Below are 27,690 nucleotides of genomic sequence, written 5' to 3'. Positions count from 1 at the left end.
TCTGTGTCCATGGACTCAGGCTATGAATTCAGCCATGACAAAACTGCTGTAAACAGACAATATGAGTCAGGAAGGTGCTGCCCAGCCACATGAGCCCGAACTGTCTCCATGGCTCAGGAGCACAGATATGTGTGTGCAGAGCTTAACAGATGGAGGAAATGAAAGGGTGCAAGACTAGGAGGAGTGGCAGCCACATGGAGAGCAACCTGCTTTGCCCTGAGACAAAGGGAAGTTGCAGATCCTGCAGCGGGCAGTGCGTTACATCCCCACACCTCTGCTCTGTGCCTTGTGGGGAGCAGGAGGATGACACACCCTGGACACCTGGAAGGCAGGAGCTCTGCTACTTATGTTGTCCAAGTATTTGGTAAAGTTTTAAGTCTATCAAACTGTTCATAATCTTAGACTTTGCCTCTTATTTTTCCTATGAAAATAGAGATGGCAGTGATGATTCTGCAGCATTTACAGCTGGGCAGCCCAGGGCAGCCATGCCTGAGCAGGGTCCAGAAAGGCTGGTCCAGCAGAGCTGTGAGCCTGGGGTACACTTTATCGGGCTTCCAGGAGGATTTCCTTTTACCTCTGTAGTGCTCTGCCCTGCTCACCAAACTCTCCCCTCCTTACAGCAGCATGATTTAGAAACAACCAAGCTAAGCCAGGGTGAGCATGGCAGCACTAACAGTATTCGTGTTGTACACTCTTTGTGTTAGCCCAGTCCCCTGTGTTGCTCTGGATAAGACTAAATGCAAAGCTGTATGAATTTTAGCTTTTTCTCTTCTTTTTAACTCAGAACTTCCAGTGAGTTTTTGTCTGACTGTGCAACCCCTGTTCCTGTCACTAAATCAACAGAGATGCCCAGGGAGCAGGAGCGTGTCCCCGGGTTGCATTTTGCAGCCCCGGGCTGGCAGCCGTGGGCGCCGGCAGAACGAGGCCTCTTTGCTCGCCGCTCACTTCCCGAGCCTCGTGATCTCATTATGACAATTTACTGTGGTTACGCATGATGCCATTTTCAATGGGTCATAACTCATTCAAATCAAAACCTGTTTTCACCAGCTCTGCTAGTGAGCTCGAGTGGAGCGCACGTGACCCTCCCTGTGGATATCCCCAGCTGACACGCGGAGCGGGAGGCTCCTGTTTCTGCCACATGTGGTCCTGCTTACAAGACCAGCATTCATCTTCCACCAGTACACGCCGATATTTATTTTAAATTTATTTTGGCTAGGATGTAGCAGAGCATTCATCACGTGCCTAGTGTCGAGCACAGGTGTACTCATTTACACTAAGCTTAGTTTGTGCACAGTGCCTTTCTGGATTGATGCTTGCTTTTTTTTTTTTTTTTTTTAATTTTTTTTTTCCAAATGTTTGCCAGCAAATTTGTCTGCCACTACAGGCACAGAACTTTAATTCAAGGCAGCTACAGTGAACAGAGCTGCACTTGTACCTGAATGTTTCCTGGAAAGCTCTGGTATCTGCACTCATTACAGCTCCTCCTGCTAGAAGCACCTGAAGATACCAAATGCAAGGCCATAGGAACCAGCGGAGGGAACAGGAGCCCTTTCAAGCCTCACAACAACGCCAAAGTTCCTAAAGCCAGGCTGCACAGGGAGAGCAATCTGAGACTCCATCATTGTGGTTCCTCTGTTTGCCGAGTACTGCTGCCAGGATTGTGAAACGCATTTTGCTAGTTTTGTTTTTTCCATCTGCCACTCCCTCACTCCTCCAGGACACAAGGCAGAGACCTCCGGCTGCTTTGGAAAGATTTTTGTGGACTGACCCTGCACCACACTGCAGCATCCAGAGGAATCTGTGCAGATGCCAGACACCCTGGCTCTCCTGAGGCTCCCAGTGTCACCTGCTTCTCTCCTCCTCAGTATGACATTACACTGCCTGGAGAGAGGGATAGAACAGGCAGCAGGCACCTCACCCGCTGCCACATGACACTGTGGAGCACACAGAGCAGATGTAGCGCCACAGCTGGAACCACCCTGCATCACATGCCAGCTCATCTTGGCCACCACGAGCCCCAGAGTCACGGGACTTCAGTGACAGACTCTGCTCATTCACGTGTGCCCAGATTTTGCCTACCTAGAAATGCTGTGGTAATCTCTTCCAGGAATGAAACCCAGGTGTGATTTAGTTACAGATTGGGAAATTCTGGGCCTTTTTTTCTACGAAGTATTGTGGTGGATCAAACAAAGACTTGCTCCAAGTTCTAAGATAAGCTGAAGGTTTGCATGGACTGGAGACCTCATGAAAAGATGCTGTTGACTTTTGTAGGTGGCAGAGAGGCAACAGGTCAAACACCTGCCCACAGGTCCCACTTGGAGTCCCAAGAGCTGTGTTAGGTGCAGGCCTCTTGGTTCTCAGCTGCAATACACATCTAATGAAGTCAGTCCAGCTGCGTACTTTTGTCATGCAAAGGATCAGAAAGATTCAAAATTCAGTAGGAGACACATTATAGCCTGCCAGGCTGTCTTTAGGTTAAAAATACTTACCTAGCTTTCACTGATAGTTCCTTTATAGTGCACACAGCAGGTACTTTCCCTTGCTGAACCGCACGCTTTTGCCAGTCAATATGATCTTACTTTTTCATTGCATTATGAACTGCAGAACTTTATTAAAGGGCAGCATGAAAATTAGCTTTGGCAGACAGCTCTGTTTGCTGAGTCTCTACCACAAACAAACAGCAGTTGGTGCTGGGGACAACAAACTTTTGATCACAAACCTGCCAGAATCCAGAAGGCAAGCTGGGCAAGGCTCCTTGGCCAAAAATTCAGTGTTCATAGGGGAACACGCACTCTTGTGACTGCTCAGCAATGGGAAAGCTATTTTTACTTCAAGGTAATTGCTTGCCAATTAACTGGAGGTCATTAACATGTTTGTACAACCCCAAACATTTGTTCTGGGACTTAAATGTTCATAGGCTCAGTCCAGGGTTCACCTTGACCAACATCTTCAAGCTGTAACACACAGGAGCACTCCTAGGGGTGTGCAGGATGTTATCTGTCACGCCTTACCTATTACTCTTAGAAATCCAACCATTTTGCCCAGGACAGCGTTCACTCAGAAATCTGAACCCTGCCTGGAACCAAGAGGCAATTTGGAGGAGGAAGGCAGGCTGCTGGCAGGGAGCAGGGCAAACCTCTGCGAACAGCTGTCACGGGACTCAATCAACAGCCACCAGGTTAGCCTGAGGTGACACAGCCTGAGCATTAATGAGCTCACAGAGGGGGAGCTGTGTGGACGGGACACTTTTAAATGAAGTAGCTGCCTGGACAAATAATTAATTGTGAAAATGTACCGGAATCTTCTTTCTAAACAACCACAGTTTCAGGCAGTATGTTGTTAGTTGTTATTGTTATTTCTTTCTTGCACAGGACGGCAGCAATTCACAGCCCACCTACGGATCACAGCATCTTCCTGCTCCACACTCTTCCCGCAAGCATAACTTGTGCCTCGCAGGATCCATATTTAAGCAGACATCTGTGTCCAGGGCACAGCATCAGCCAGACAGGAAAGCTGCAGGGACAGAAAGGAGCTGCAGCCTCCTCTCCGCCAGTTCAGCTGGGGGAAAGCAAAAAAAGGGAAAAAAGGCAGGTGGGGTGAGCCAAAAGGCTGCGGGCCAGAGACTGCACACGAGCAGAGCAGAGTAGAGCAGACATTTGGTGTGGCAATCCAGCTCCCTCCATCCTCCCCCTCAGCTAGCGGGGCTGCAGCTGCAGGCACGGCTCCCCCAGGGCCAGACCTCTGTGCAAGTGCTCTGGGTGCACGTACTCGAGGTGCCCACGGTGAGGGCACATGCCTGGGAAATCACAGGGCTTACAGGATCTGCTCCTTGTGCTCGCTGGAAAACCTCAAACCCTCTGTCTCGGAGAGGCCAGCTCAGAGCAAAAGTCTGTGTCTGCCTCCTGCAGTTTTCTGTGCAACTCTCTCCTTCCCTCCTGTGGGCTTTCCAGGGGGATGCCAGAGCTGTGGGATAAGTCCTCCCTTTGCTAAAATATTGCCATTTTTCTGACTTTGTTGGCTCTGGTTGAGCATGGATGGAGGAAAGACTGAAGAAATCTGTTGAAAGTTTCTATACTTTGTACAAAGCCTCTCTTGAGCCATCCCTGTCCCGTTGGCACAGCCAACTGGTTTCAATCAAGCTCTCATGCTGAGCTGAATCCATGCCTTCGGAGTAATTGGCAGAGGGATGTTTCTTTAGGAGGTGCTGGTTTCACAGGCTAGCAGCGAGATGGATCAGCTGCAATCAGCAGGAAAGACTCGGCTGAGCCTTTAAAAAATAGATTACTAGATAACAGTGAGAGAAAATAGGTCAAAGAGTAGGACAAGGGGGATGAAGTAGAGGAGCAAAGGCAGCCTAATGTATACTTTCAGCTGGTGCTACTGCCATGGGCTGTGAGTGCCACGCCACCGTCAGCTGTGCCAGACTCATTTCTCCAGCACGCTCTAATGCAGTGACTCTCAGCCCTTTCCACCCCATGACCCCTTGTTGCAACATGAAAACAAGCCCTTTCAGGACTTCCCTCCTATCTGTTCACCAAGAAAAGTGGTGATTACTGCTCATGACTCCTCCTGGGCTGTGACCTGCCCTGCTGCATGCACCAGGACAGGGGAGCAGCCTCTATGTCCCCCCCACCCAGAGTTCTGCAAGGATCCTTCTCTCCTCAGTGACTCAGCAAGGCTGTCATCAGGAGAGCAGTGCCCTAGCAGCAGGGCTGAGAAAATAGGGGTGCTGGAAGCTGTCTTGCTCCTCAGCTAGATGGTTGCAGAAGGGTGCACAAGAGAAGCGTGGACATCAATCACCAGGAAGGTTTGCTACCGGCACCTTCATGTGCTGTGCTGGGCTGGAACACACCTCAGCAATCACAGCAGCAGCCTCCCAAAAAAGCTCCTGCAGCTTCAGGAAGACTGAGCCTCTTCAGAGAGACTGTAGCCCCTCAAGTGCTCCTTTGGGGTGGTAAAATTCTGCTGCACTGATGCTGAGGAGAGACTCTGCTGGTCACCCCGTGGCCTCCAGGGCTGAGGAGTGGCACTGCCCGTCCTCTGTGCCCTCAGCATGAGGGCAAACAAACTGGGCATCACTGCTCTCCAGCAGGCAGCCCCTGCCCTTTCAGGCACGAGAAGGAACAGTTCACTACTCCCCTTTTCTGGGCCAGCACTTTGAATAAATACTTCAGTGCTGGGTACAAAGAGATCTATTTACCGAGAACTATTCTGTATGTCTGAAATGCAAATAAACCCATCCATTCCCTTCCCAAATGTGCTGCCCATATAAGCAGAGAGGGTTCAGTCCAAATGACCTTTTGAAAGCTTTTTTTTTTTTTTTTGGTCAAGGGACAGAGTCTGGTCCTAAAAGTCTGGAGTTATGTAGCTCCTACAGCCACCTTAAAAAGGGATTTTCAAGATTTATGCTATCGTGTGCTTTAGATGACACAGGGCAATAACCACTTTGTGATTTAATCACAGACAATAATAATTTGGTTCAGTGCATGATTCAGCTAATCCACAATTTGATAAACGTTCATCCTAAACTACAAACCCAAATAGCTTTCTGCAAATCTTGTTTGACACTTTAATGTTAAGACTGTATTTGATAAGCAATCTGTGCTGTACAAGAATATAGGGAGGGAAACTAGGAATTGTTATGCATCTATATGCATCTGGAACAGTAATTCAAAGAAAATAAAAATAAACCTTGGCAATTACAGATAAATCTTTATGCAACAAGAAAACTAATAGTTTTGGCTGGGTCTACACTGGATTGATACATGCTACAGCTTCCACAGCTCACAGAAAAATAGAAGAACCTGTTACCCCCTGAAAGAAGGTTGAAACCACAACACAGAGCCACTGTCTGCTTTAGCACTAATGCATTTACTTTCATTTTAACTTGGCTGAATATTTTTGAAGGCTGCAGCAGAATCTATCACCGTAATTCTGACTAACTGTTAGTTCTTCAAGACTGATATCCAGGCCAGGCAGTTATAAATGTCTCAGTGTTTCTGTATCAGCATTCCCACTTACGATACCCCTGCAAAAATTATGGTGAGGAATGATAATAAACCCCAAATTGCCAAGAATTTTCTCTGATGCTTTATGGGCCAGGTTTGACACTCAAAATTGAAGCTCTGTAAAGGACAAGCACCACAATATTTCTGCTTATCAAACACACCTAAGTGATTTTGCATTTACCTCCAAAAGATGAAAACGATCATGAAAGTAATTTTTTCCATAACTTTGAATGTGCTCTCACACTGCTGTTGTGGGCAAGCCACGTGCCAGCAGCAGGTCTGTGAGTCACAGCCTGTCCCTAGAGAGGAAAAGGCCACCCTGACCCAGGCTGCAGCAGCCGGAGAGGCACACAGGGAGGGATCCCACTTCAGCAACTCTGCCCTGGAAGGTGGCAAGTAGAAACCAAACTAAGCAGTTTTGCTTCTGAGATGGCACATTCCAGCCACTGTCCACGTGGAACCCAAGTGTGCAGGGACCACAGAGGACTCATGAGAGAGCCAGGGCACAGCTCCTGTGTGTGTGGAGAGCCTCAGCCTGTGTCCCAGCCCAGTGCTGCTCTCCTTGAAGACATGTTTGCTTCTGGTGTCATCCCTTCCCCATGGCACATTTCTGAACTCTTGCTTCCTTCTGCTGCATCAGTTGCTCTCTGCCACCTTATCTCTCTCATAACTCTGGTAATTGATATTGTCCTGTGCAAATCTTCCAGAAACCCAACACTAGTATCAAAAGCTAGGATTTGGTCCGTAATATTTGCACCCTTAAAATAGATACAATTATAGATTTGTGTAGAACATGAGTTTATTTTTCCACATTCCTATGTTTTCATGTTGTTAGTGGTTACGAGACATACTTTAGGAAAAACACTTCAGATTATTCATTTAAAATAATTAAATTATTTCTGATATAATCCCTGGATCTTGTGCATAACGAAACATCTGGTACAGGGGTTAGAAAATAAATATTCTTGGCTTTTTTTTTTTCTTCTTCTTCTTTTGTTAACCAGATGTTGTTGATACAAAACACAGAACTGTAAATTATAGCCTGCATGTGGACACAGACTGTCACTACTGAGCAGAAATTTACTGTGGCTAGATAGAGGTTTGAAACAGCAATGAATCACTGGCTTACTAACTTTGTTCACGTGGGTATGGTTTCAATATTCTGACATTAAGTGCACATGTCCTTAAAGAAAGGACCTTGTAATGGCAGCCTGGGAGGCTCTGGTTCAGTTCCAGCTGTCTCGGTGTGGGAAGCTCAGCACAATGCCAGGGCAGCCTGTGTGCAGGGGAATGTGGCAGGTCTCTGTCTGTGCCCTCCCAGCTGGGGCGCGCCCAGGGTGCTGCTGAAGAGTCCCACAGGCTCAGCTCCCCCAGTGCCACCCGGGGCAGCCCCAGCATAGCAGAGTGGCTGAGCTGCCCATGCAGCCCCAGCTCTGCCAACTCTAACCTGTTCCTCCCTCTGCTTCCCCTGCTGCTCCCCACAGCATTTCAGTGAGCTCACTGTTGGTTTGTGGGCCAGGACCCTGCTGAGCCCGGCAGCGGCATCGCTGCTTCCCGTTGGCTTTGTTTAGAGTGACCAGAATTCCAATGCCTCCCCTTGCCTTTCCCACTCCCATACACTGCTTGCACCAGCAAGCTGAAGCCCCCACTTCTCCCATTCCTCTTTTAGTATTGATTTTCCTTCACAAAACACGCCAGCAGCACACTCCAGATGCTGAACTCCAGACAAAAGCCAGAGGTATGAATCTCACTACAATGTAAACAATCCCTGCAGTTCCAGGCCAGAGATGATGTCTCCTCCTTAGACACATAGGTACTATCCAGCTGGTGAGGACACCACAAATTTTGACCTGTTTTTGTCAATGGGCCTGCTGATTTGATCCAATGGATCAGGGTCTAACTCCATGGTAAACTCCAAGTCATGACTTCTGCTTCCTAGCTTTTGAAGCACAGGATTCAGGAGCATATTTGTTGAAATTTATGTTTTGGGGTTTTTTTTCACATTTGGCTTTAATTCTCTGGTCCTGTCACCTTGTATTTTGCAAGTACTGTCCATTTCCTGGCTTTAGCTTCAATTTGGTGTAACAGAATCTTTGGGAAATACAAAGACTCAGCTGGAGACTCGTTTTTCAGAGGCTCAGGACTTGACCTTGTTCTCAGCTTTACAGAGGCAGAGCTCTGCTGATTGCAGTGCAATTGTTCTGGTTTAGGATACTGCCAGAGCAGAGGCATTTTGAGTCCTGATCTGAATGTTCCTGCTCCAAGCCCATTTTCACTCTGATGTATTTTGCACATGGGGCAGTATGAAAGGACAACTGAAAGAACAACTTTGAAAATTAGTAAGAATTATTGACTATCACCACACAGAACAGATTTTTGAGCAATGGTACAATCATCCATGCACCTTACACATGCACAAAATCATGGAATCATTAAGGTTGGAAAAGACCTGGAAGATCACAAGTGCACATACTTGAGTACCACTCAGAGGAGAGGAGATTAAGATCTAAGTTTCTCTATGAAGCATCTCTTGACAAAACACCAACCAATGGCCACCTTCCAGCCCAATGGGCCTGAACACCATCAGCCTGCTCTCTGACCCCCTGCTCTGCTCAAAGGCTTGCCTGTGGCTTCCTCTGCACTCCTTGAACAACCCTTCTGCACAAGAACAACTCCTTGCCCATGCAGATCCAATGGCCAAGGATTGGCCCCATTGCAGGTCTGGCTGCAGCACACAAGGTACCACCTACCCACTTGGATGGAAGCACAAAGCACTTTTATTCCCTTCAGGAAATAGGTAGGAACCAGCAAAACAGGGCCCTCTACTTGTCCAGGTTTGTGTCTACTGTGGGTTGTTTTCAAGGCTGTTGGCATAGAGGAATAAAAGAAAAAAACACCACAGTACTGCATGACCCTTTATCTGTCTATACTACATTTTCATTTAGTGCTTTTGCTAGGCAATATTAAAATGGATCCTCTGTACAGATCTGCTTTTTCTTTTATGTTTGGTTTTTTTTTTTTTTTTTTTTTCAGTCCAGCATTTTAAATGGTTTGCTGTGTTCAGTCAAACAGAATTTTCACTTGAGAACAAGCAGATGATCAGTTTCACAGGCCTGAACTTAGGATTTTTCTTCAGCATCACCCAGCAGAATGAAAAACAGAAACAAAACATTTTAATCAAATGTGTATAAAATACACAGGGTTCATTAAACATGATTTAAAGTTGCCTGTTTGTTTTGGAGGCTCTTTAGAGCTCCTACTACCCCAAACTCATGGAACTGTAATGTGATTCCTGATCTATTGAATTTTGGAGGGTGGCTGTAGTGGGTTCCATTATATATAAATTGGATGCAGCTACTTCACAATCTCCGATATATACTTTTATCTCAAAATGTCCTGCGAGGCAATTGTGTAAAGTACTTTATCAGGGATTGTTGTTGGTAATATTGCAAGAATTCATGATATAAAAAATACATCAATGCCATTTAAATTGAACAAAATGGTTCCCATTTTTTTTCTTGTAGAGCATTTTTAACCATCTTCTCAACAAATTTGTTCAATAAATACTGTATGAAACAAACATTTTGCACTTTGTCCCACAGATGCAATTTGCCAACCTGATTGATTTCTTTCTCTACAACTAATCTGATTTCTTTAGGCTATACATCTTCGCTTTTATTAAAGATGATGCAATCTTAGCTTTTTATCATACACACATCCACCACACAAACAAGAGAGAAGATTCTGCAGAGCAGCCTTGCAACCAAATAGAAAAGCCTGACACAAATCTCATAAAGCTGATTCCAAAAGATAAATGGCACAATGAGACTAAAGTTACACAAATTCAGAAACTTATCCATGCAGAGTAATACAGGCCAGTGGATTTTTCCTCCTGTGATAGATCCAGCAAACAAGTAACTTCATCATAGCTGTAGAACCTTGTAAATCAAGCTCATGCCAATGTTACACCAAATCCCCCCAAATCTTGCTGCCTCTGCACTGTGAGAGGTCAGAAACAGAACTGCATTTTTTGTAGCCTTTCCCGGTTTTGCATATTGCAGAATCTCACTGCTATGTTTTGAGTCCAAACAGCGTCGGGCCTATTTACTTTTAAATGGCGTTCCTGGTAAGGCAACAAATTCATCTCTCTGTTCTTTTACTGACTGCCCTCATGTTTTTGGGGAACCCCACAGTCCTTCCCTTCCTCAGCATCTGCAGTTATCTGCCTCGGCTGTAGACAATTTTTCAGTCTCTTTCCCATTCAAGCAGCCAGAGGCTTAGTACCAGTGTAATACAAAGAGCAATAATTGTTTTCAAATGTTGCAATAATATTCTCAAACAGCACTGAAGTGTTTTGTGTCTGTTGCTTCTCTCATCGAGCAAAATCAAATTAATTCAGTTGACACGTTTCAGGATCTGCTCATCACATTGTTCCTCTGGGGTTCAGCTTCTTATCACTAGCTGTGATCCCAGTTAAGGTCCAGCTTTCACTGGCAAAGCCCTGTGCAGCCAGTCCCAGGAGAATCAGGGCTCTGTCACTGCCAAGATTTTAAGTGCAACAATCAGTGCCTATGCAGTGCCCTGGAGAGCCTTTCCATCACTTGGAATCCCAGACTAAAGGTCTGCCCACACACAGATCCTTCTCAAGCCACAAGGCTTCTTTAACAAAGGGATAAAAGATGACTTTTGCAGGCTGCCTGGAAAGTTAGCGGCTCCAGTCTCTGGCAGGTGGAGGCGAGAGCAGATTCCAGCAGGGAACTGCAGCCCGTGTCCTGCCAGCTGCGCTGCTCGGCTCGAGGGAGCTCCAGCTGGAACACCTCCACTCCCTGTTCCTGGGGATCTGCAAGTTTCAAGGAACACAGCCTCGTGTCCAGACCCCTCCTCGAGTTTTAAAGGCCAGCAGCAAGCAAACAAACAGGAACCCAACTTGGCTCATTTATTTTAATTTGCAAATTGAATGAGTAGAAGTTGGAAGGAGGACAAGGAGGCTGTGACTGCACTGTATTATCAAGGCAGAACCCATCTTTGTAGCAAAATCTTTGAAGCCTAAACAGATAGGTGGCCAAATCTTAAAAATACAGAGGAAGTCAAGCTAAGCTTACAAGTGAGCCACAATATTACAGGAGTCAAAAAGACTAGCTCTGGGTAGCATCAAACTGCTGATTCTGGATCTCAGAGGGGAAAAAAACCCAAATATCAATGAATATACTTTTGAGGAGTTTCAGGCTCTGCTCTGTAACTTGAAATTACATCATAGGTGTGTACACAGAAGTGATTTCAAAGGAAAGAGGGAAATGGACAGGATTGTGCTTTAGAAGTTAAAAAGAATGTGAGGGGCTGAGCAGAGACAAGGGTTCTGTGCCATGGCCATTCCCTCCCCGAGACAGCTGGGGGATGAAGGTCATCACCATCCCCTCAACTGCACACAGCAAACCTGCCTGTGCTGCAGCACCTGCCCTGGATACCAAGCTTTCTCCTGCTCCAGCTAATGACTTCATTTCTAAGGAGGCAGGATCAGATCCATGTCTTCCTGTTCAAGCAGCAGCAGCATAATTAATTTTTGCCTGTCTGAAAAGGATATGTATAAAGATAAACACACTGAAACCTCAAGCTTTTGCAAGAAGGTACCAAATGAAGCTCACCTTTCCCTTTATTTACCCACATCTCATGCACCGCTGAGCCAAGCAGGCCAACTAAATTATTTATGGCAGACCAAAGAGACCATTGCTGGAAGATGCAGAACCCTTCAAGTAGAAAAGAAGATGCTCAGCTCTCTTGAAGAATAGGAGCTTTGTGAAAAGATGCAAAGTCCTCACGTGATGCTAACTTTTCATGCTTTGAGAAACACAAATGAGCAAGAAAGCAGCTAATTAGGCACATTACTGTGATTGCTTATTTTATGAAGTGGAGAGGGAGGTGTTCAGCACTTTAATGAGATAATAGCGTAGAGGCAAAATTGTACAGAGAAGCAAAAATAGCAATGGTCTTCCCACAGAAATGAAAATTATTTTTGAGCAACAAGAAAAGCAACAATAGAAAAATAACTCAATACCTAAAAGCAGAAAGAAAAGTGCCTCAATTTATTCTGTATATGTAAGACCTGGATAACACTCGGATATCTGAGGGTAGACAGACCTCCCCTATACACCCGAGTAGTGGCTGGACCTGTGTAAAGCTCAGTTTCAGCTGTATTTTAGTGATTGTATCACTCAATAGTGATCAACTCTGAGCTCCTCTGTGGACTTGGGGCAGGCCTTGATGCAGAAAAAGGACTTTCTCTGGGGCGTGGTGCACCTAATCCAAAGCCCTGGACTCCCCACAGGGCCCATGTCCATGTGGAAGGACACATAGAGCTGTGTTCTCACTTGCTCTCCTATTTTGAGCACAACAAAAAAATGGGAGCTGTAAATCATCTATTTAGGCGTATTTCTTTAATTGCTTGTTTTATGAAAACCCAACTGCAGACAAAACCAACACTCCATTTCCTAGGAAATGAGCCTTTCTCAGAGACCTTAGATCTTATTTAGCAGCCGGCTTTTGTGCTCTTGGTGTTACTGCCATGGTAAGTAATTACTCATAACGTGACATGCATCGTATCAGCCTTTTAAAAGTAATTAAGAAAAAGTTGCATTGCTTAATGATATGTACATACATCTCATCCTTGCAAGTTTGGCTTCGATAACATCTGCTAGTTTTTGGAGCAAAGCCAGTCTTAAAAAGTAAAATAACCCAGCCCTAACAATGGGAGTATTATTAGCTTCCCAAAAGCTCTAAACTCCGTGCCCCACTCAAGCACAACATTTGTGTGCACGAGTCCTGTAAGGATTTTCAGTCCTGTGAGTTGCCAGGTAAGAAAGTTCATGCTGAACTAGAATTTATGATAATGAAGAAACCTCAAAAATACAGTTTATTTATAGTGAGCCAGTTTAGGAGCTGCAGCTCACCGTCCCTGGCAGATTCAGCTGCAGCAGCTGAAGGGGTCACTCCAACCAGCTGGTGCCCCTTCTCCCTGCTGATATTATCCCACCTATACAGAGGCAGCAGAACCAGTGCCATCTCCTCTCCTCAACCAGTGCAGCTCAGACTGGCGTGACTTCAGTGGCCATCAGTTCTCACATTAGTACTCTGGGCTGTGAACTGCAGCAGCTCAGGAGTGAACAAACACATCCCTGGTCCTCCCACCTCTGCTCTCGCTGCAGCAGAAGGGTCTGGTGGACATTTGGGGGAGGCAACACCTGGAATTGTCTGGGATGAATCATCAGAGTGCATGTGAAAAGCACACAGAGTGTCTTCCCGAGATCCCAAGTGCCCGTTCTGTGGCATTTGTGCTACCTTGGATTGACATTTCTCTGTTTTAGGTCATTCTCTCTACCCACAGTGTTTTGTGATCCTTGGATGTAATAAGAATATCTACAGAACTAGCAGAGAAAACTTTTACCTCCAAAATTCAAAAGGGTGATGGATAACAGAATAGAACAATTTTGGATGTCAGAACTTTTTTCTTCCTTCTCCAAAGAAGCTTTATTTTAAGAGCAGAGGTCAACAGCCCTCTTAGTCCATATAATTTTATTACATTCTTTGACAAAAATCGACAGCAGTAAAGAACAGCTTGTTCCACAAACCCCCATGCTGTCAGCATGCCCTTCCCCTTTCTGTACAGCACTTTTTCACCGTACAGTGTTTTTTCACTGTACAGTGTACAGTACTTTTTCACCTCTCCTGCCTGAATTTCCCTTGGAGTTGCCTCCCCTAGAAGCTCCATGTGGTCTGCTCGGGGATGGCCACTGACTCTGTCAGACATCAGGGGAGCACACCAGGGTCTGGCATTGGTGAAATGCCTTTTACTCATTGAGTAACCCTGGAGCAACCTCTCCCAAGGTGTGAGGGGACAGGCAGGCAGCCTCCTGACCCACAGCTGTCGGGCTCTGTAGGCACCCTTGGCTCACACCTTGGCTGTTTTGCCAGTCAGCTACGTCTACTGGGGTTGGGTAAGATGAAAAAAAGCCCCTTTGCAAGGTGTGCCAGGGGCTGCACGCAAGCAGCTCTGGCTCCAGAAGGGAGCTTGTCCCCTCACCCTGCTCCTGAACCAGGGGGTCACAGCCTCATGGGGCAACTCTGGCCATGACCTGACCCCTGGGAGCAGCCAGGAGCTGCCATGGCTCACATCACACCTCCCCTTCTGAGGTGGGAACACAGCAAAGGCAGAGCAGCGAGGCAGGAGAGAGGAGGGTGCCAAGGGAAAAGGGCTGGTGCTGCCCAGCACACACCATAGGCAGAATGACAGCTATTGTGAGGCTTCTCAATGGCTCATTTGGCATTATTCCCAGCACTGCTTTTCAATCTAACACCCACTTCTGGGTATCTAATAGAAAAAGAAGGCAAAACCATGAGGCTGGAGGTAGGAAGAACAGAAACAACAGTATCAGCTCAAAGGAGCACTAAAATCAGCTGAATATTCAAAACTTCAGTATTTAAAAACAGCAAACAAAACAATAAGAATATTTCAAAAGGAGAATGCATTTTTCCTCTTGACATGGCTAAATACTTTTTAACTTAATAATTTAAAAGAAAAATAATAATGAAAAAAAAGCTGACACCTTCAAAATATTTAAAGTAAATCAGTCAAAATATTTGCCACACAGCCAATGCCAGGTCATTGCTGTGCCACAAAAGTGCTTTTAAAAGAACTGAATCAGAAGACAATTGTTCAGAATTTCAGGCTGGTGTTGCTCAACCTGTCTCTACTGCTTCCTCCCTGCCACATTGATGGGAATAAAAGGTTCATGGTCCCAATGACCGTAATGGAGAAAAGAACCTGTAATTTCCCAGAAAAGATTGCCTTGCTTTAGAGAGATGGTCCAATTCACGGCAGTATCCTTTACTCTTAGGAGCACAGGCTGGTTTTAGAGCATTTTTCAGCTGACTGAGGAGTTACATAATTGCACAATTACATCCAATTACATAACGAGGGTAAATAAGTAATAATATAATTAGGTGCTGTAATTATGTAGTTATGACAGGTAGCACTAATGCTGATAAAAGCCATTACAAAACTTGCTAAGAACTGTGGACAAAGCATGTAAGAATGAAACTTTCAGGGCTTCGTTTGCTAAAGTCTTTAATTCTTCCAATGGGCAAAACAATTAATTTAACTCCTAAGCCAATAACCTTTTATTTTTGCAAATGAATGGAGATGCAAATCATAGGCTAATTCATATCTCCGTTGAGCTGCAAAAAATTCAATAACTAATCATATCTTTTTTTTTTTAACCTCCATGTATCTATTTACAGCAACAAATGCTTGGGTGAAATATGTGTGCACAAATTACACCTCTGAAAAGCAAAATATAAAAGTTTAGACATTAACCTTCATTGTTCCAGTTATCACATTAAACTGTCTCCTCTGACAAATGGACACAAGGAACATTCAAAGATTGCTGTATTGATGTAATACAAGTTATGTGCATCTCTGGGTTGGCTAGGGGTAGTGTTTCTGGTCAAATGGGTCAGATAAACAGGGTTTTTTCTACAGGAATGAAAATTCAATAGGGGAATCATTCATGCAGGTTCTCAGTGCAAACACAAGGCATGCAGCCAGCTTTTCAAAGTTTGTCTCTTCAGATATTGTATAATACCTGTCTGACTTCATAAAAGAGGCCTGGAGAGCAAACAAATAAAACCTACTGCCCTGCTTTAATATTCATTAATATTTCACTAAATAACTGATAAAAGATAGTGTGCAAGAAGAAAGGGCAGCACTGGAAGAGCTGAAGTGCTTTATTCCCACCAACATCTCCATAAAGTTTGGGGTGTATAAACTGCGTGTTGCTTTAGAATACATTTTATGCTTGATGCTTTTTTCTAACAACAAAAAACCCCAGAAAAATTAATACCTTTCTTTATGAAAGCTGGATAACTCCTGACTACTTCAATCTCTGCTCAGAGCAGTATGCTAAGCACTGAAGCAAACACAGAGCTGCTGGGAAAATCAAAATCACAGGGAACATCAGGAGTTTGCAGGGACAATGTCCACAGTCCAGAGCAAGAAAGCAAAAGGAGTGCTCTACCCCAAGGTCTTCTGAGGCCAGAGACATGCAAGATAACAGGAATGCCTTGAAGCAAACCACTCCTGGAACAGAAATACAAGGGAATTTGGAAACTTGCAAGAATCTTGCATTTGAGTGAGGGGTGTGTACAACATCACCCACGTGTTTCTTTCCCCTTCTCGAGCTGGAAAACTGGAGAGGTGAACTATGATGTGTAAATAACTCCCATCCATTTTGGCACCTGGCCTTTCAAATAACATTCCAAAACAAGGAGACCACAGTATTCCTGTTTTTTTATCTGCTGTGCTATCAGCAAACCTTCAAACTAGATGCTTCGCTGTTTGGTGGACAAATGATACATAGAAAAGACTGAGAGTCACAAAGTAGACAGTCATACTTTTGGGCTCTGATGAGGTTGGGCAATATAGAAAAAGACTATCAGAAATTGTAGATGTTTTCTTGGTCCTTGGTTAATACTGATCATTATTCCAATGTTACTTTTTGCAATACTTTGCAAGACAGGAGTAGGCAAATGCAAATAATAATTGCTTCCTCACTGCAGTTGTAGGGATAGTGAGGATGATACTTGGAGCTAAATTCTACTTTCCATTAAAGTTACTGCAGCATATTCCAAGATTTTGACATATGTGTATTGAAGGACTTGGAGGACTGGATTTTGGTAGAAGTTCTCCTTAAGCGATCTGGCTGTGAAAACACAGAATTCCATTAAATTCCACAGAATCCATTAAAGCTACAGAAGCAGCCAATAGAAGGCATTCCTGATCATAACAAAAACTAATAAAATGAAGAGAGTTCTTCCAGAATGACTCACAGAGTTTTTTCAGCCATATTCTGTATAGTATGAAATATAAAATCTCATTCCACCTTGTCCTTTTCAAAGAGGTCCTGAGAGTACCCTGCTATCCCAACCACCCATATTTATAAATATTTCCTGCAATCCCATACATCCCCACAAGCCTTTTTCAGCAATGAGTCAATTCCATTGGCAAGTCTCTTGTGAAAGAGTGATTTCAAGTCTCTTTTCTGCCAGATCCTAACCAGGTGCTGTCCCACCTGGGACCTGGTCACCTCTCCCCAGCATCACAAGAATGGTTGCACAGTTTTCAGGCTGTCACAGAGTCTGAATCAGCTTCTCTCTCTGTTTTCATGGCAAAAGCCCTATTCAGGCTTAATTAGTGCATGGAACTTAGCACATTTCACATGCCTGTGGTGTAACTCATTACTATCAGGCTGTGTTTGGGACACACCAAACACATTTGCTACAGCAGCTCATACATTTGACAGCTGCAAAACTGCCTCTGAGAGTTTTCCTTTTGACTCTTCTTTTGGTCCTAAGCAAAGCTGTATCTCTAAATCTCTTCTTCCAGCAAAATACTATACTCCATTCCTCCAGTCAGATTACTTTCTTTAATTTCTTAGTATTCAGTGTAGCGTGTGGTATACAGTAAATTCTCTGGCTCCAAGAGAAAATGTCCTTTTTTTGTTCACTTAAGAAGTTCCAATTGCTTGTTCTATGCAGCACATCTTCCCTGGATTTTATACTAGGAATTTAAACTACACAAAGACACAACTACTGATCCCATACTAGATACCTGTAGTTTGTTCAAACATTTATTTCTCTTTTTTTCTCACACGCTGCCATTTATACTTTCATTCCATGTAAGCTTTACATTTCTAGGTCCATAGGTACCTCTCCATCATCCAAAATAACCTTTAACTTTATATACATTCATGGGAAAAGAGAGTTTAATAATCCCAAAATCTGGGTTACTGCTAACCACTTAAACAACCAATATTCTGCCACAGAGGAACAGGGGCTTTGAGAAATCAGTTCAGTGCTTAAGGTCACCTGAGTTTTTGGTGCTTTTCTGTTAGTATTTTAGATAGTCAAAGAGGAGTTTCAGCCATTAATACAGAAGTAAAATACATTAGTGAATTACACATCAGAAAAGTCAAATCACTGCTGCTATAGGATGAATATACTTACTATGAATATTAATACATCTCTTGGAATTAAACATTAATGCTTAACATACATACCACAAAGTTTAAAATCCTACAAACATTGCAGGGAGAGGTAGAGGAGGAATGAACAAATGAGACGGGCCCCAGAGTCTGATTCCACAAATTAAAATGTATTGCTGACATAAGCGAAAATATTTCCATGTGTAACAGGACAACTTGCCACTATGAATAATTTCTCGTAATGCAACAGAGTCTACAAGGATTTATTTTAGGTTTTCTACCTCACCCACCAAACTGCAGAAACGTAGATCCATCACTGCCTACAGTATAAACACCCTGAGCTGGGCAATGAGACTGATGGTTCAAAATTGAAGGAAATAAGCTGTTCCTCTGCACCTGAGTACTGAATTCCCATCACCTGCCACAGCACTTTCTCTTCTAGCAGCAATAGCACTAACAAAAGCTCCATTTAACAGCAGCGATCAAACATACACTTCTGTCTAAACACCACCATTTCCACTAACGTGAGGTCTTCAAGGTAAGCTCTGCTTAAGCCTGCACAGTGCTTGGGAGTCAGCTCTAATTTTAGCCTGCTCCCAATTAGGCATCTTGTCTAAACTAACAATTTTAGTGAGAGAGGTGAGCCAGCCCTGCCATCCTGGACACCCATCCAAAGGCAGGATAAATAACCCAGCTTTCTGCACTGACAAGGCAAAAAGGAGCTGGGATCGATTGAAACCTGGTGCCTAACCTGACAACAGCTGAAGTAAAAGGAGAAGAATCTTCCCCTTGGCAAAATTGGGGAGTAAAAGGCCACCCAGCGCCTCAGTAATGAGGCTGGGTAGTATGTCCAGTGAAAGGCTTGATGAGGGATAACAGAGAGATAGTCTTGATACGAAATGTGGCTCCAGAAATGCATAAACAGCGAAGCCTGATGCGCATTTGGTTACAGCCTCCTCCAGGATTCAGACATATGCCAGCTCTGCAACCACAGAGCCTGGCACAGGCCCTGAGCAGTGCAATACCTGCCAGCAAGTCCACAGCAAGAAAATGCTGCACCAGAATATCACAGCAGGCAGGCAGAATTCCTCAAAAATGGAGCCCCAAGCCAGGCAGCCTTGATAATCCACTCGTCTCACTCAGCGGAACGAACCCTCTTCGGCAGCAGGCTGGAAACAAAATGTAATCGAACACCTCTCTGGCCCAGCATCATCACATTTCTCTCTCTGAATCCAAGTACTCTCCCTGCTTCACAAGGCAGTTTCTGTGGCTCTTCAAATCTGTGGCTCTTCAAATCCCTGTGGCTGCTCTGCTTGGTCTTTTCACTAGCTTGTTCAGAGCAGCCATAGGAGAAAAGCACCAGCCCTGAGCACTGACCCCGCATTTCAGTGTGCAGCAGGAGATGTTATTTTTCTGGACAGCAGCCCAGAGACACTGGACAAAGCTGGAGCAGCAGCAGATGTTATGATGCATGCTATCCTGCCCCAGCTCTGGCTAATGAGGCAGCAGAACCCACAGAGCATGACAGCATTGACGCCAAACTGGAGACTGCGGCCCGCACCTTTTTCTTTTTCATTATGTTTAAGACTGGATTTTGCTGCAGACTAAGACACGTGAAAAGATCTCAAAAAATACAGATCGATGCCTCCCATTGTTCAGAGAGAGAGAGGAAAAGAAAGACATTCTCTGCCCTAGCTGCAAGGAGCATCTCTCTGTTGCATAAAGCACATGCCCAAATTGACTTACCACAATCATTTGTGCCACGTAGCTCTCCGGGCCAGTGTATTCAGTTGGATCTTTAACTTTGACAAGAACTATAAAGTACAAATAATGCCACATGTTGTGTTCTGCCTTTATATGCTCCTCAAATGAAACGGTCTTGTTATCAAATTTGTCTCTCTCCAGTCCTGCAAAAAGAGAAGAACATAAAGCCAAAAAATAAACTTCAACATAAAAATACGCAAATTTGTTAAATATGTTAGAGAAAGGAACCTAACTTAATTTAAAGGATCATAAATTTGAAAGATCTTAATTTAAAAGCCATAACTGCCAGGCAAGAAATACCAGGCCAGAAGGCATTCCTGACAGAAGTCTTTCAATGCAGCATTTATTATCTTTTGTGATATTTCCTCTTAATAACAATAACAATATAATAAATATGTTACAGTTTTACAGTTCCTTCCATGCTGACAGGGCCATAAAGTGTTTTACAAGTGTTGGCTCTGGCTCTTTCTAGATGTATACTGGGAAGCAAATAGTGTGCAGTCCAGGCCCTGATCTTCCAAAGATTTATGCACACTTTTACCATCAAGGATATAAAAAGTTCCATTTAAGCTTCAGTGAGATTGTGGGCTTAAACCTGGCAGAGAGGGTGAGTCCCTGCAGCTCTGTTGTCACATAGTCTTTATAGAACTGTAGTCATAAGAATTTTTTTTTTTATTTTTCCCTGTAATAGTCCAGATCTCTGAAGAAGAATATCAGAAGTGAGGAAGGAGAGGAATCACCAATGTTTGCCCCCATGTTTCTGCTCTCCTCCCTGGATTTCCTGTCCACAGACACTAAAGACATGTTGTGCTCTGCACAGCATTCATCCCTGTCAGTACAACCATGGAAACAGCACCCAGCCTACAAAAAAGCAGGTATTTGTGAAGTCTCCCAGGGAGTGAAGAAAGCTCCGTCCCTCTTTGTGAATGCACTTCAAAATAAGCGTGATTTTCCATGGGCTTTGTGGGGATGATTTCCACCGAATCCTTTTGTTCCCTGCTTCACATCACCTTCTGAAATCGGCAGTTCTTGCAGATGCTCCCTCTCTGGAATGCCCTGTGCTGTGAAATAGAAGCTGCACTTTCATCTGCAGCACGCTCTGTGAAACAGAGTCAGCAGCTGCCCCATCTCCATTAGTGGTGATGACGCAAGCGTGAGACACGGCTCTTCTGCCTCGGATTCTGGGTGGAGACTGTGAACCTCTCAGCAAAGCCAGCTTTTGATTCATAAACCAAATCTGTCTCCTACTGAGAGGGAATAAATTTGGAATCAACCTCTGGAATTTTTACAGACTTTCCTTGTAGAAGATAACCACGCCTGGAGTCCAAGCTTTATTTATTGAGGAATAGTTCATTTTCACTCCTTTCACCCTCAAATATCTCAAGAGATCACTAACACCTACCACAGATGAAACACGTGGTCTTTAATATCTCCTCCTTTTTCTGCTTTTCACTCCTGAGATCAGCAAACGTATCAATGATGACTCCAAAGATCAGGTTGAGAACAATAATTATGACAATGAAGTAAAACAGAAGATCATAAACAACTCGTGCAGCAAACAAAGGCTCCTGCAATAACAAGGTTGCAATAAGGTATAAAAATAGCACGCATCTAAAATAGTAACATTTTCACATTAGCACGAGCAAAGCTACATATCTTTCCTTTCATATGCCAAATTCTGCTAGCCTTACTCACAGGACTAGGGAGGGACTACGTAGTCCAAGTCCTTTTCTTCACCATGATAGAGACCTGAAGTCACCCAATTGCTCAGTTCCCACACATTCATGGGTATAATAGCATTACCCTTTGTGGAGTGCTTCAATATAATTAACATTAAAGAGCTGCTAAGTGGCAAGGATCAATTTCAAAGGGTCACTTTCAAAGTCTGTAAGTGCTTACAGACTCCACTGGGGATAAATTTCGGCTCCTCCAGAACCTCACAGTCTGTGAGATAGGCTACAGACTCCTACTACCAACACAGGGAGCTCTTCCATCCAGATTTGAGTTGCCTCTGGACTCTTGCAAGCCCTGATGAGATCTTACCTTATCCTGAGTTTATTTATAACACATATGGAGTGGCTCATCAAGCAAAGTAGATTGCCTTTATTTGTGATGTTCTTTTTGAACCTCAATAAAAATGCATGAAACCACCCAAATATTTAGGGAGGTCCTTTAATGAACTGCATTTTTAAAGAAATTTCTGGAAGAGAAAACATGCCACAATATATGAAATTCTGGTTTGATCTTCATGCTGGTTGAGTACAAGTAAACAACAGGACCTACTCCAGGGCAGATGCCATGCTGAATATAAGCTAGGATGTCCAGGTGGAACTTCCTGGGATCAGTCCCTGCCCGTTCCTCTGGTGCCATTGCTGGGCCCCCAGAGCAGAGCCTGGGCCCTGCTGGGAGCCCTCCCTGCAGACAGGGACACCCAGGGCTGAGGGCCCCTCTCAGCTGGGGCTCCTCTCGAGGCTGGACAGCCACAGCTCCCTCAGCCTTTCCCTGTCAGAGATGCTCCAGGCCCTAAATCATCTCTGCATCCTCTGCTGGCCCTGCTCCAGGAGCTCCCTGTCCCTCCTGTGCTGAGGAGCCCAGGACTGGACACAGCACTCCAGATGTGCCTCCCAGGGCTGGCTTCTTAGCAGTGCTTTGAAGGTTGTGATATTCTGCATTTTTCCAGAAGTGGTAAAACAACTACCTAGAGATCTTTTCTTCAAGTAAAATCATAGCACCAAGCTTAGCTCTTCCTATTAAATATCCCATCTGGGATCTAAAAATTACATGGATAAATCAACTGTGTGACATGAGATCAGACTAGATACAAACACTGTCTATAACCTCCAAAAATTGACTTTGGCATTCATGAGATGCACAGGGAGTAATGCATTTCCTGAGCCAAAACACTCACATCTTTGGAAGGCTTTCTGAGCACGTCTCCCACACCACCACCATTCCGCAGGCCTTGGTTTAACACGGTCACAATGCACATGAGCAGGGTGTCACAGGTCCTTTCTATTCCATCCTCCTCTTCTTCACCTGCAAACAGGAACCACAGCGTCAAGCAATCACTCATCAAACAAAGCCACAATTCTGTTAGAGAAAGCAACTTCAAGACACATCTGCCTCTCATATTTCTCATCCAGAACCTCATTGATCATCCCTACCCATGTGCACATCACTGCTGGTGACATACTTAGGCACATCAGGCACACTTAGCCTGAAGAGAGATGTAGAAAATCACAAGCAGGGCTCCCACCAGAGCTGTTAATGACCCAGAGCCACCATCTCTGTTCATAGGAGCACCCCTTCTCCTTGCAGTCCTCCCACTGCTTTTCCAGTGGGCCCCTTAAAAATGCAGCATAGACAAGAAGCAATATAAACAGAGAATTAGAAGCACATTTGTAAAAGGATTGTCTTCCTGTGAAATCATTCCTCTACCTACTCATGTACAAGCCAAGTCATGTTAGCATTTGAAACCACTAAAGAGGGGCTGGCTTTTTCTCAAGTCAGTCTGTCCATAATCTTTCCACCAGCACAAGTGCCCAAGCACAGGCCTGACAGACATTAAAGGAAAAGCTCTCCCTGACCTCAGCTCGAAAACTTGGATTCTGTTCTTATCTGTGCTGCAGAGCTGCTGCGTGGTTTTGGCTGAGCCACAGAGGGTACTATTGTACAGGAGATGTTTGAACGTGCAGAGGAGCTGGGCTGGAACACCAACCCCAGGGGGACTTTGTCCACCTTGGCCAGAGTCCCTCCCACCACACACTCACTGCATCCACAGCCTCCCTTGAAGAGCCCTGCTTGAGCTGTTCCCTGTGTCCTGCTGGCTTGGGCTGCAGAGTCAGGGCTGTGACTGCCATTCCTCCATTCCTGCTGCCTTCCTTTCTCTTTAGGGACCTGCTTGCTTAGGCGGGGAAGGCAGCCATTCACACTGGGTTTGCTCCCTGCACTCATTGTAACATGGTTTAATAAATAACAACATCCCGCTGGGAGAGTTGACTGAAACACATATTTAACAGCCCCAAACCACCACATCTGGGGCACTGAGATAGACTCTGATAAACTGAATTGACTGCAAACACTCACATTGCAGACAAGTAATTTGGATTTAAATTTAATTTTGGATGTGGGTTCCCAAATTGTGGTGCATGCATCCTGGCTGGGATGGGAGGACAACACTGGTGTCTGCTGCTTTTGCCACCACTGGTCTGTAGGCAAATTAAATGAGAAATGACTCCCTACTGAAGGAACTTTGAGCAAAAAGAAAAGCAAAATCAGACATCAGGACAGACTTCCCTATTAAACTGTATGGTCATTACAGACACTACTCCCACAAATAATCCTGGATTTAAAAATAACTGCTTGGATATTGAACTGAAAGGATTGAAACAAGAAATGTTTTTTATCTTGTAATACCTAGACTTTTTTACTATCACACTGATGTTATGCATACAACTACTCATTGCTGTTGTATCCTGCCATTATTCCCTTCTTCCCTTCTTTCAAACAATATTCCTTTTTTTTTTTTTTTGAGCTGTGCTTGAGAAGGGGACCATCCACAAAATTAATTAAAAGCCTTGAAAAAAGACACAGCTTCTATTTCCTTTAGGTAACTACAATATTTTTACTGTTCACAACACCAGAATCAGGTGCTGGAAGCAGCAGATGATCAGATTCTGGTGCACAGAGAGGATAATCTGGGACTGAGAACTGAAGAGGGAATTATCTACCAGCAGCCCTAACACCCAACTCTCCCTGTCCACTGAGATGCTAATTCAGAGCAAGCCAGGCTTCAGAGAAACAAGATACATCACCTTGCACATCTTGCAACACAGAGCATCAGCATCCCAGAAAAACAAGCTCAGGTTGCGAGATCTTTGCCAAAGAACCAGACAGCCCAAAGTTGGCAGAAACCTCTAGTGCAGCAATGTAGGCTGTGGGGAGTGTACAGACATAATTTTTGCTGTTTTAGTTCCACTTCCAGATGTGGAGCAACAAGAGCTGCCTTGAACTTGGGGGCCAGGCAACCCTACAGGCACATGTTCTGCCTCAGCTGTCTGTTTTCAATGCTCAACAGCATTCACAGTGCAGGCTCAGCCCCTCTAGGCACCAACTATGCCCATACTTAAAAGAAAGGAGTGGATCTGTACAGTGCACTGTTGTTAAGGTCCCAATATTGACTCTAATTGCAGTTCAGGGGATGTTTTTGCAAGCAGTTCTACCCTGGAAAGTGGCTCATGAGAGTCTGGATAGCATTAGGCAGGCCATCTTCTGATTAAATTTAACTCACAGGCAAAACAGGTTAAGTCCTAAGACCAGCCCAGAGTGTTAATCACTCTGGGGAAAGGGGAGGGATAATAGGGAGATCGACTTCAAAAATCCTCACCTGATGGCCCACAGCTTCTGGGTCACACGAGCACATCAGGTGAGACACACCTGTGCCCGTGTGGATCCAGCAGAACTTGCACAGAGCAGGACCTGGCCTGGCAGTGGAATGAGTCTTTAGAAACGTCCTCTTTTACAAACAGGTACCTGTGCACCATCCTAGCACAGGTCTTTATGGGCTACAGAGGATGAGGAGATATGTACTCTAGGATGTGAAGTTCCTTTAAGTGATTAGGCACTTCACGAGGCACAAACTGAAGTGATATGGAACTGTCTTTGGAGTGGAGAGAGGGAGACTCCAAGGCAGATGAGATGAAGTATTTTTATGCTGACAGCCCAGAGCAGCAGTGAGCAGCAGGCTGCAGAGAGGGAAGGCTCTCTGGGCACAGCACACTGGCTCCCAGGGAACCCCCTCACCAGTAAGAGCAATGACTGAGCACAGGCTCCACCAGTGAAACCCAATGAAGAAGCAGGGTCCCATCAGAAAAAATGATCAGCAGTGATCTGATCTGAAAAGCAACATAATTCATGTCTCACTTGAGACCTGAGATGCTGCTGAAAACATTTTCTCTTTTCCACACACTGCTGTGGGCTTCTCTGGTTCTGCAATGTGAAATTCCCCAAATCTCGTAGAATCACAGCACCACTGAAGTTGGAAAAGACCTCTGAGACTGAGTCCAACCACTCACCTAACCATGCCATGTCCTCCACTAAACCACATCCCAAGTTCCTCATCCTCACACCTTTTGAACGCTTCCAGGGATGGTGACCTCATGCCTTTGCATTCCACCATGCTCACACTTTTGCCACAGGGGAAATATGTCCCAGGAAAAGACAGAAAGTAGAACAATTCTTTTGACCAGGTGGCTAAGGTGAGCAAAACTGTTCTTGCTGAACGTTGGTGGGTTTTAGTGGTACTGGATAAATAAAATTTCTTCAAGATTAAGTAAGAGTGCACTTAGATGTTTTGTACAGCCCTGTTTCATTATGGTTTTATTTTAAAGGAGCAGTACCCAAACAATGAGAAATGTGAGATTTCTATCATTTAAAGAGCTTGGCAAAAGCCACATTGCATCTCTTTGACTGATAGATTACTCTTTGAATGCAGCAGCTTTGCCAATAGCTCTTAGACTGTTTTCTCTGTCTAGGCAGACAGCTTCTCATGTTGTTTATGAGGCCTGTTTACACACCAGCTGGGGAGAAAAAGCCTACTTTTATAGCCCTCTTCCTGAAGGCTTTGATCCTAAAAACTCAAAAATTAGTATTGGAAGAATAAAGCTTATGAAACAACATTATACTGGCACACAGGAAGGGACCATTTATGTCCTCACTTTCAGCCTCCAGCAACCACAGGCAACTGTGACAATAAATATTTTGAGCCTGCAGACCATCCACTGTGCAGACACCCCCACTGCAAAGGCCACAACACATCAAACCAAAGTTAATACCTGCAGTGAAAGACCAGCCACCTCAACTAGACTGTGTGTCTTTCCCATGGAAAGAGTAGGACACGTGGATCTGGGTTCTTAGGTCTTCTGGCTACAGTACAGCCTTGGCCCAGATGCATGTAGAAAAAATACACAAAAGCTTGCTGATAGATATTCTATGCCATGCAAATGAATTTCTGTGGCTCTAGTGGATCTGACAGTGGCTCAGAGTGTGCAGGTGAGGATGCTGCAGACAAGCAACAAGCAGCTTCTCTCAGCTGAGTCACTTGGCAAGAAGCAACCTGAACGTTCAAACATAATGATTCAGCAAGCTCTTTTAATAACAAAATTAATGTCAGTTCATTTGGAAATCAGGTGTGGGAAGAACTCCTATTAACAGCAAAGATGCCAACTAAGCTCCAAGCCTCGCAGAAGTTGAGCACTTCTGACTCACAACTGTCATTTCACTTCTCACACCAGCAGAAGTCTCTGCAACAGCCATACACAGATCAGAGAATCACAGAGTGGTTTGGGTTGGAAGGCAACTTAAAGATCATCTCATTCCAGCCCTGGGCAGGGACACCTTCCACTAGACCAGGTTCCTCCAAGCCCCATCCAACCTGGCCTTGGACATTTCCAGGGATCATCGGTCTCAGGGAACTTATGTACTGACCTGGGTTAAGAGCTGGGATGCTCGTGGAACAGTTCTCTTTTGCACAGGCTCCCATCATTGATGTCAGGGTTGTAGTGGGAACTTCACCAATACCTGTGGAAAAAGGGATATTGACAAAAAGACAGGTACAACGTTGATGTTAAGTTTTAAATCATTATTTTCTAGGAGCGAATCACTGGGTTGGAGAGTTAAGAAGAAAAAACAGAACAAATTACACCAGCAATTCCTCCCTCCTCAAAAGAGTCTGCCTCAACTGCTCAAAGGAATCACGATGAACAAAAACACAGTTTTATATTTACTGTATATCACAGCTATTCCCATTTCATCTCCTGAAATTAATGAATCTATATCAAATGCAGCTGCTTCTGGTGAGAACAAAATATATTCAAAGCAAGAAACAA

The 27,690-nt window shown here is 44.5% G+C and overlaps 2 protein-coding genes across 5 annotated transcripts in view; one reads left to right on the top strand and one right to left on the bottom strand.

Moving 5' to 3' along the window:
• ITPR2 (inositol 1,4,5-trisphosphate receptor type 2) overlaps positions 1-27,690 on the bottom strand; it is a 241,136-nt gene that overhangs the window by 2,810 nt on the left and 210,636 nt on the right. For all 3 annotated transcript variants that reach the window (XM_083859206.1, XM_083859207.1, XM_083859208.1), the window contains 4 exons: positions 27,290-27,382; positions 22,713-22,840; positions 21,207-21,372; positions 19,787-19,947 (listed from right to left, as the gene is read on the bottom strand). In XM_083859206.1, coding sequence (XP_083715332.1) covers positions 19,787-19,947; positions 21,207-21,372; positions 22,713-22,840; positions 27,290-27,382 — 548 coding nt within the window. The remainder of the gene's footprint in view (positions 1-19,786; positions 19,948-21,206; positions 21,373-22,712; positions 22,841-27,289; positions 27,383-27,690) is intronic.
• Positions 1-27,690, top strand: part of RASSF8 (Ras association domain family member 8) — a 253,822-nt gene that overhangs the window by 174,707 nt on the left and 51,425 nt on the right. The gene's annotated exons all lie outside the window — the stretch shown is intronic.

The sequence above is a fragment of the Zosterops lateralis genome (genome assembly GCF_965231275.1).
Source record: "Zosterops lateralis genome assembly, chromosome: 4".
NCBI classification, from domain to species: domain Eukaryota; kingdom Metazoa; phylum Chordata; class Aves; order Passeriformes; family Zosteropidae; genus Zosterops; species Zosterops lateralis.
Note: the sequence above shows the minus strand (reverse complement) of the source record. Positions and strands in the feature narration are given on the sequence as shown.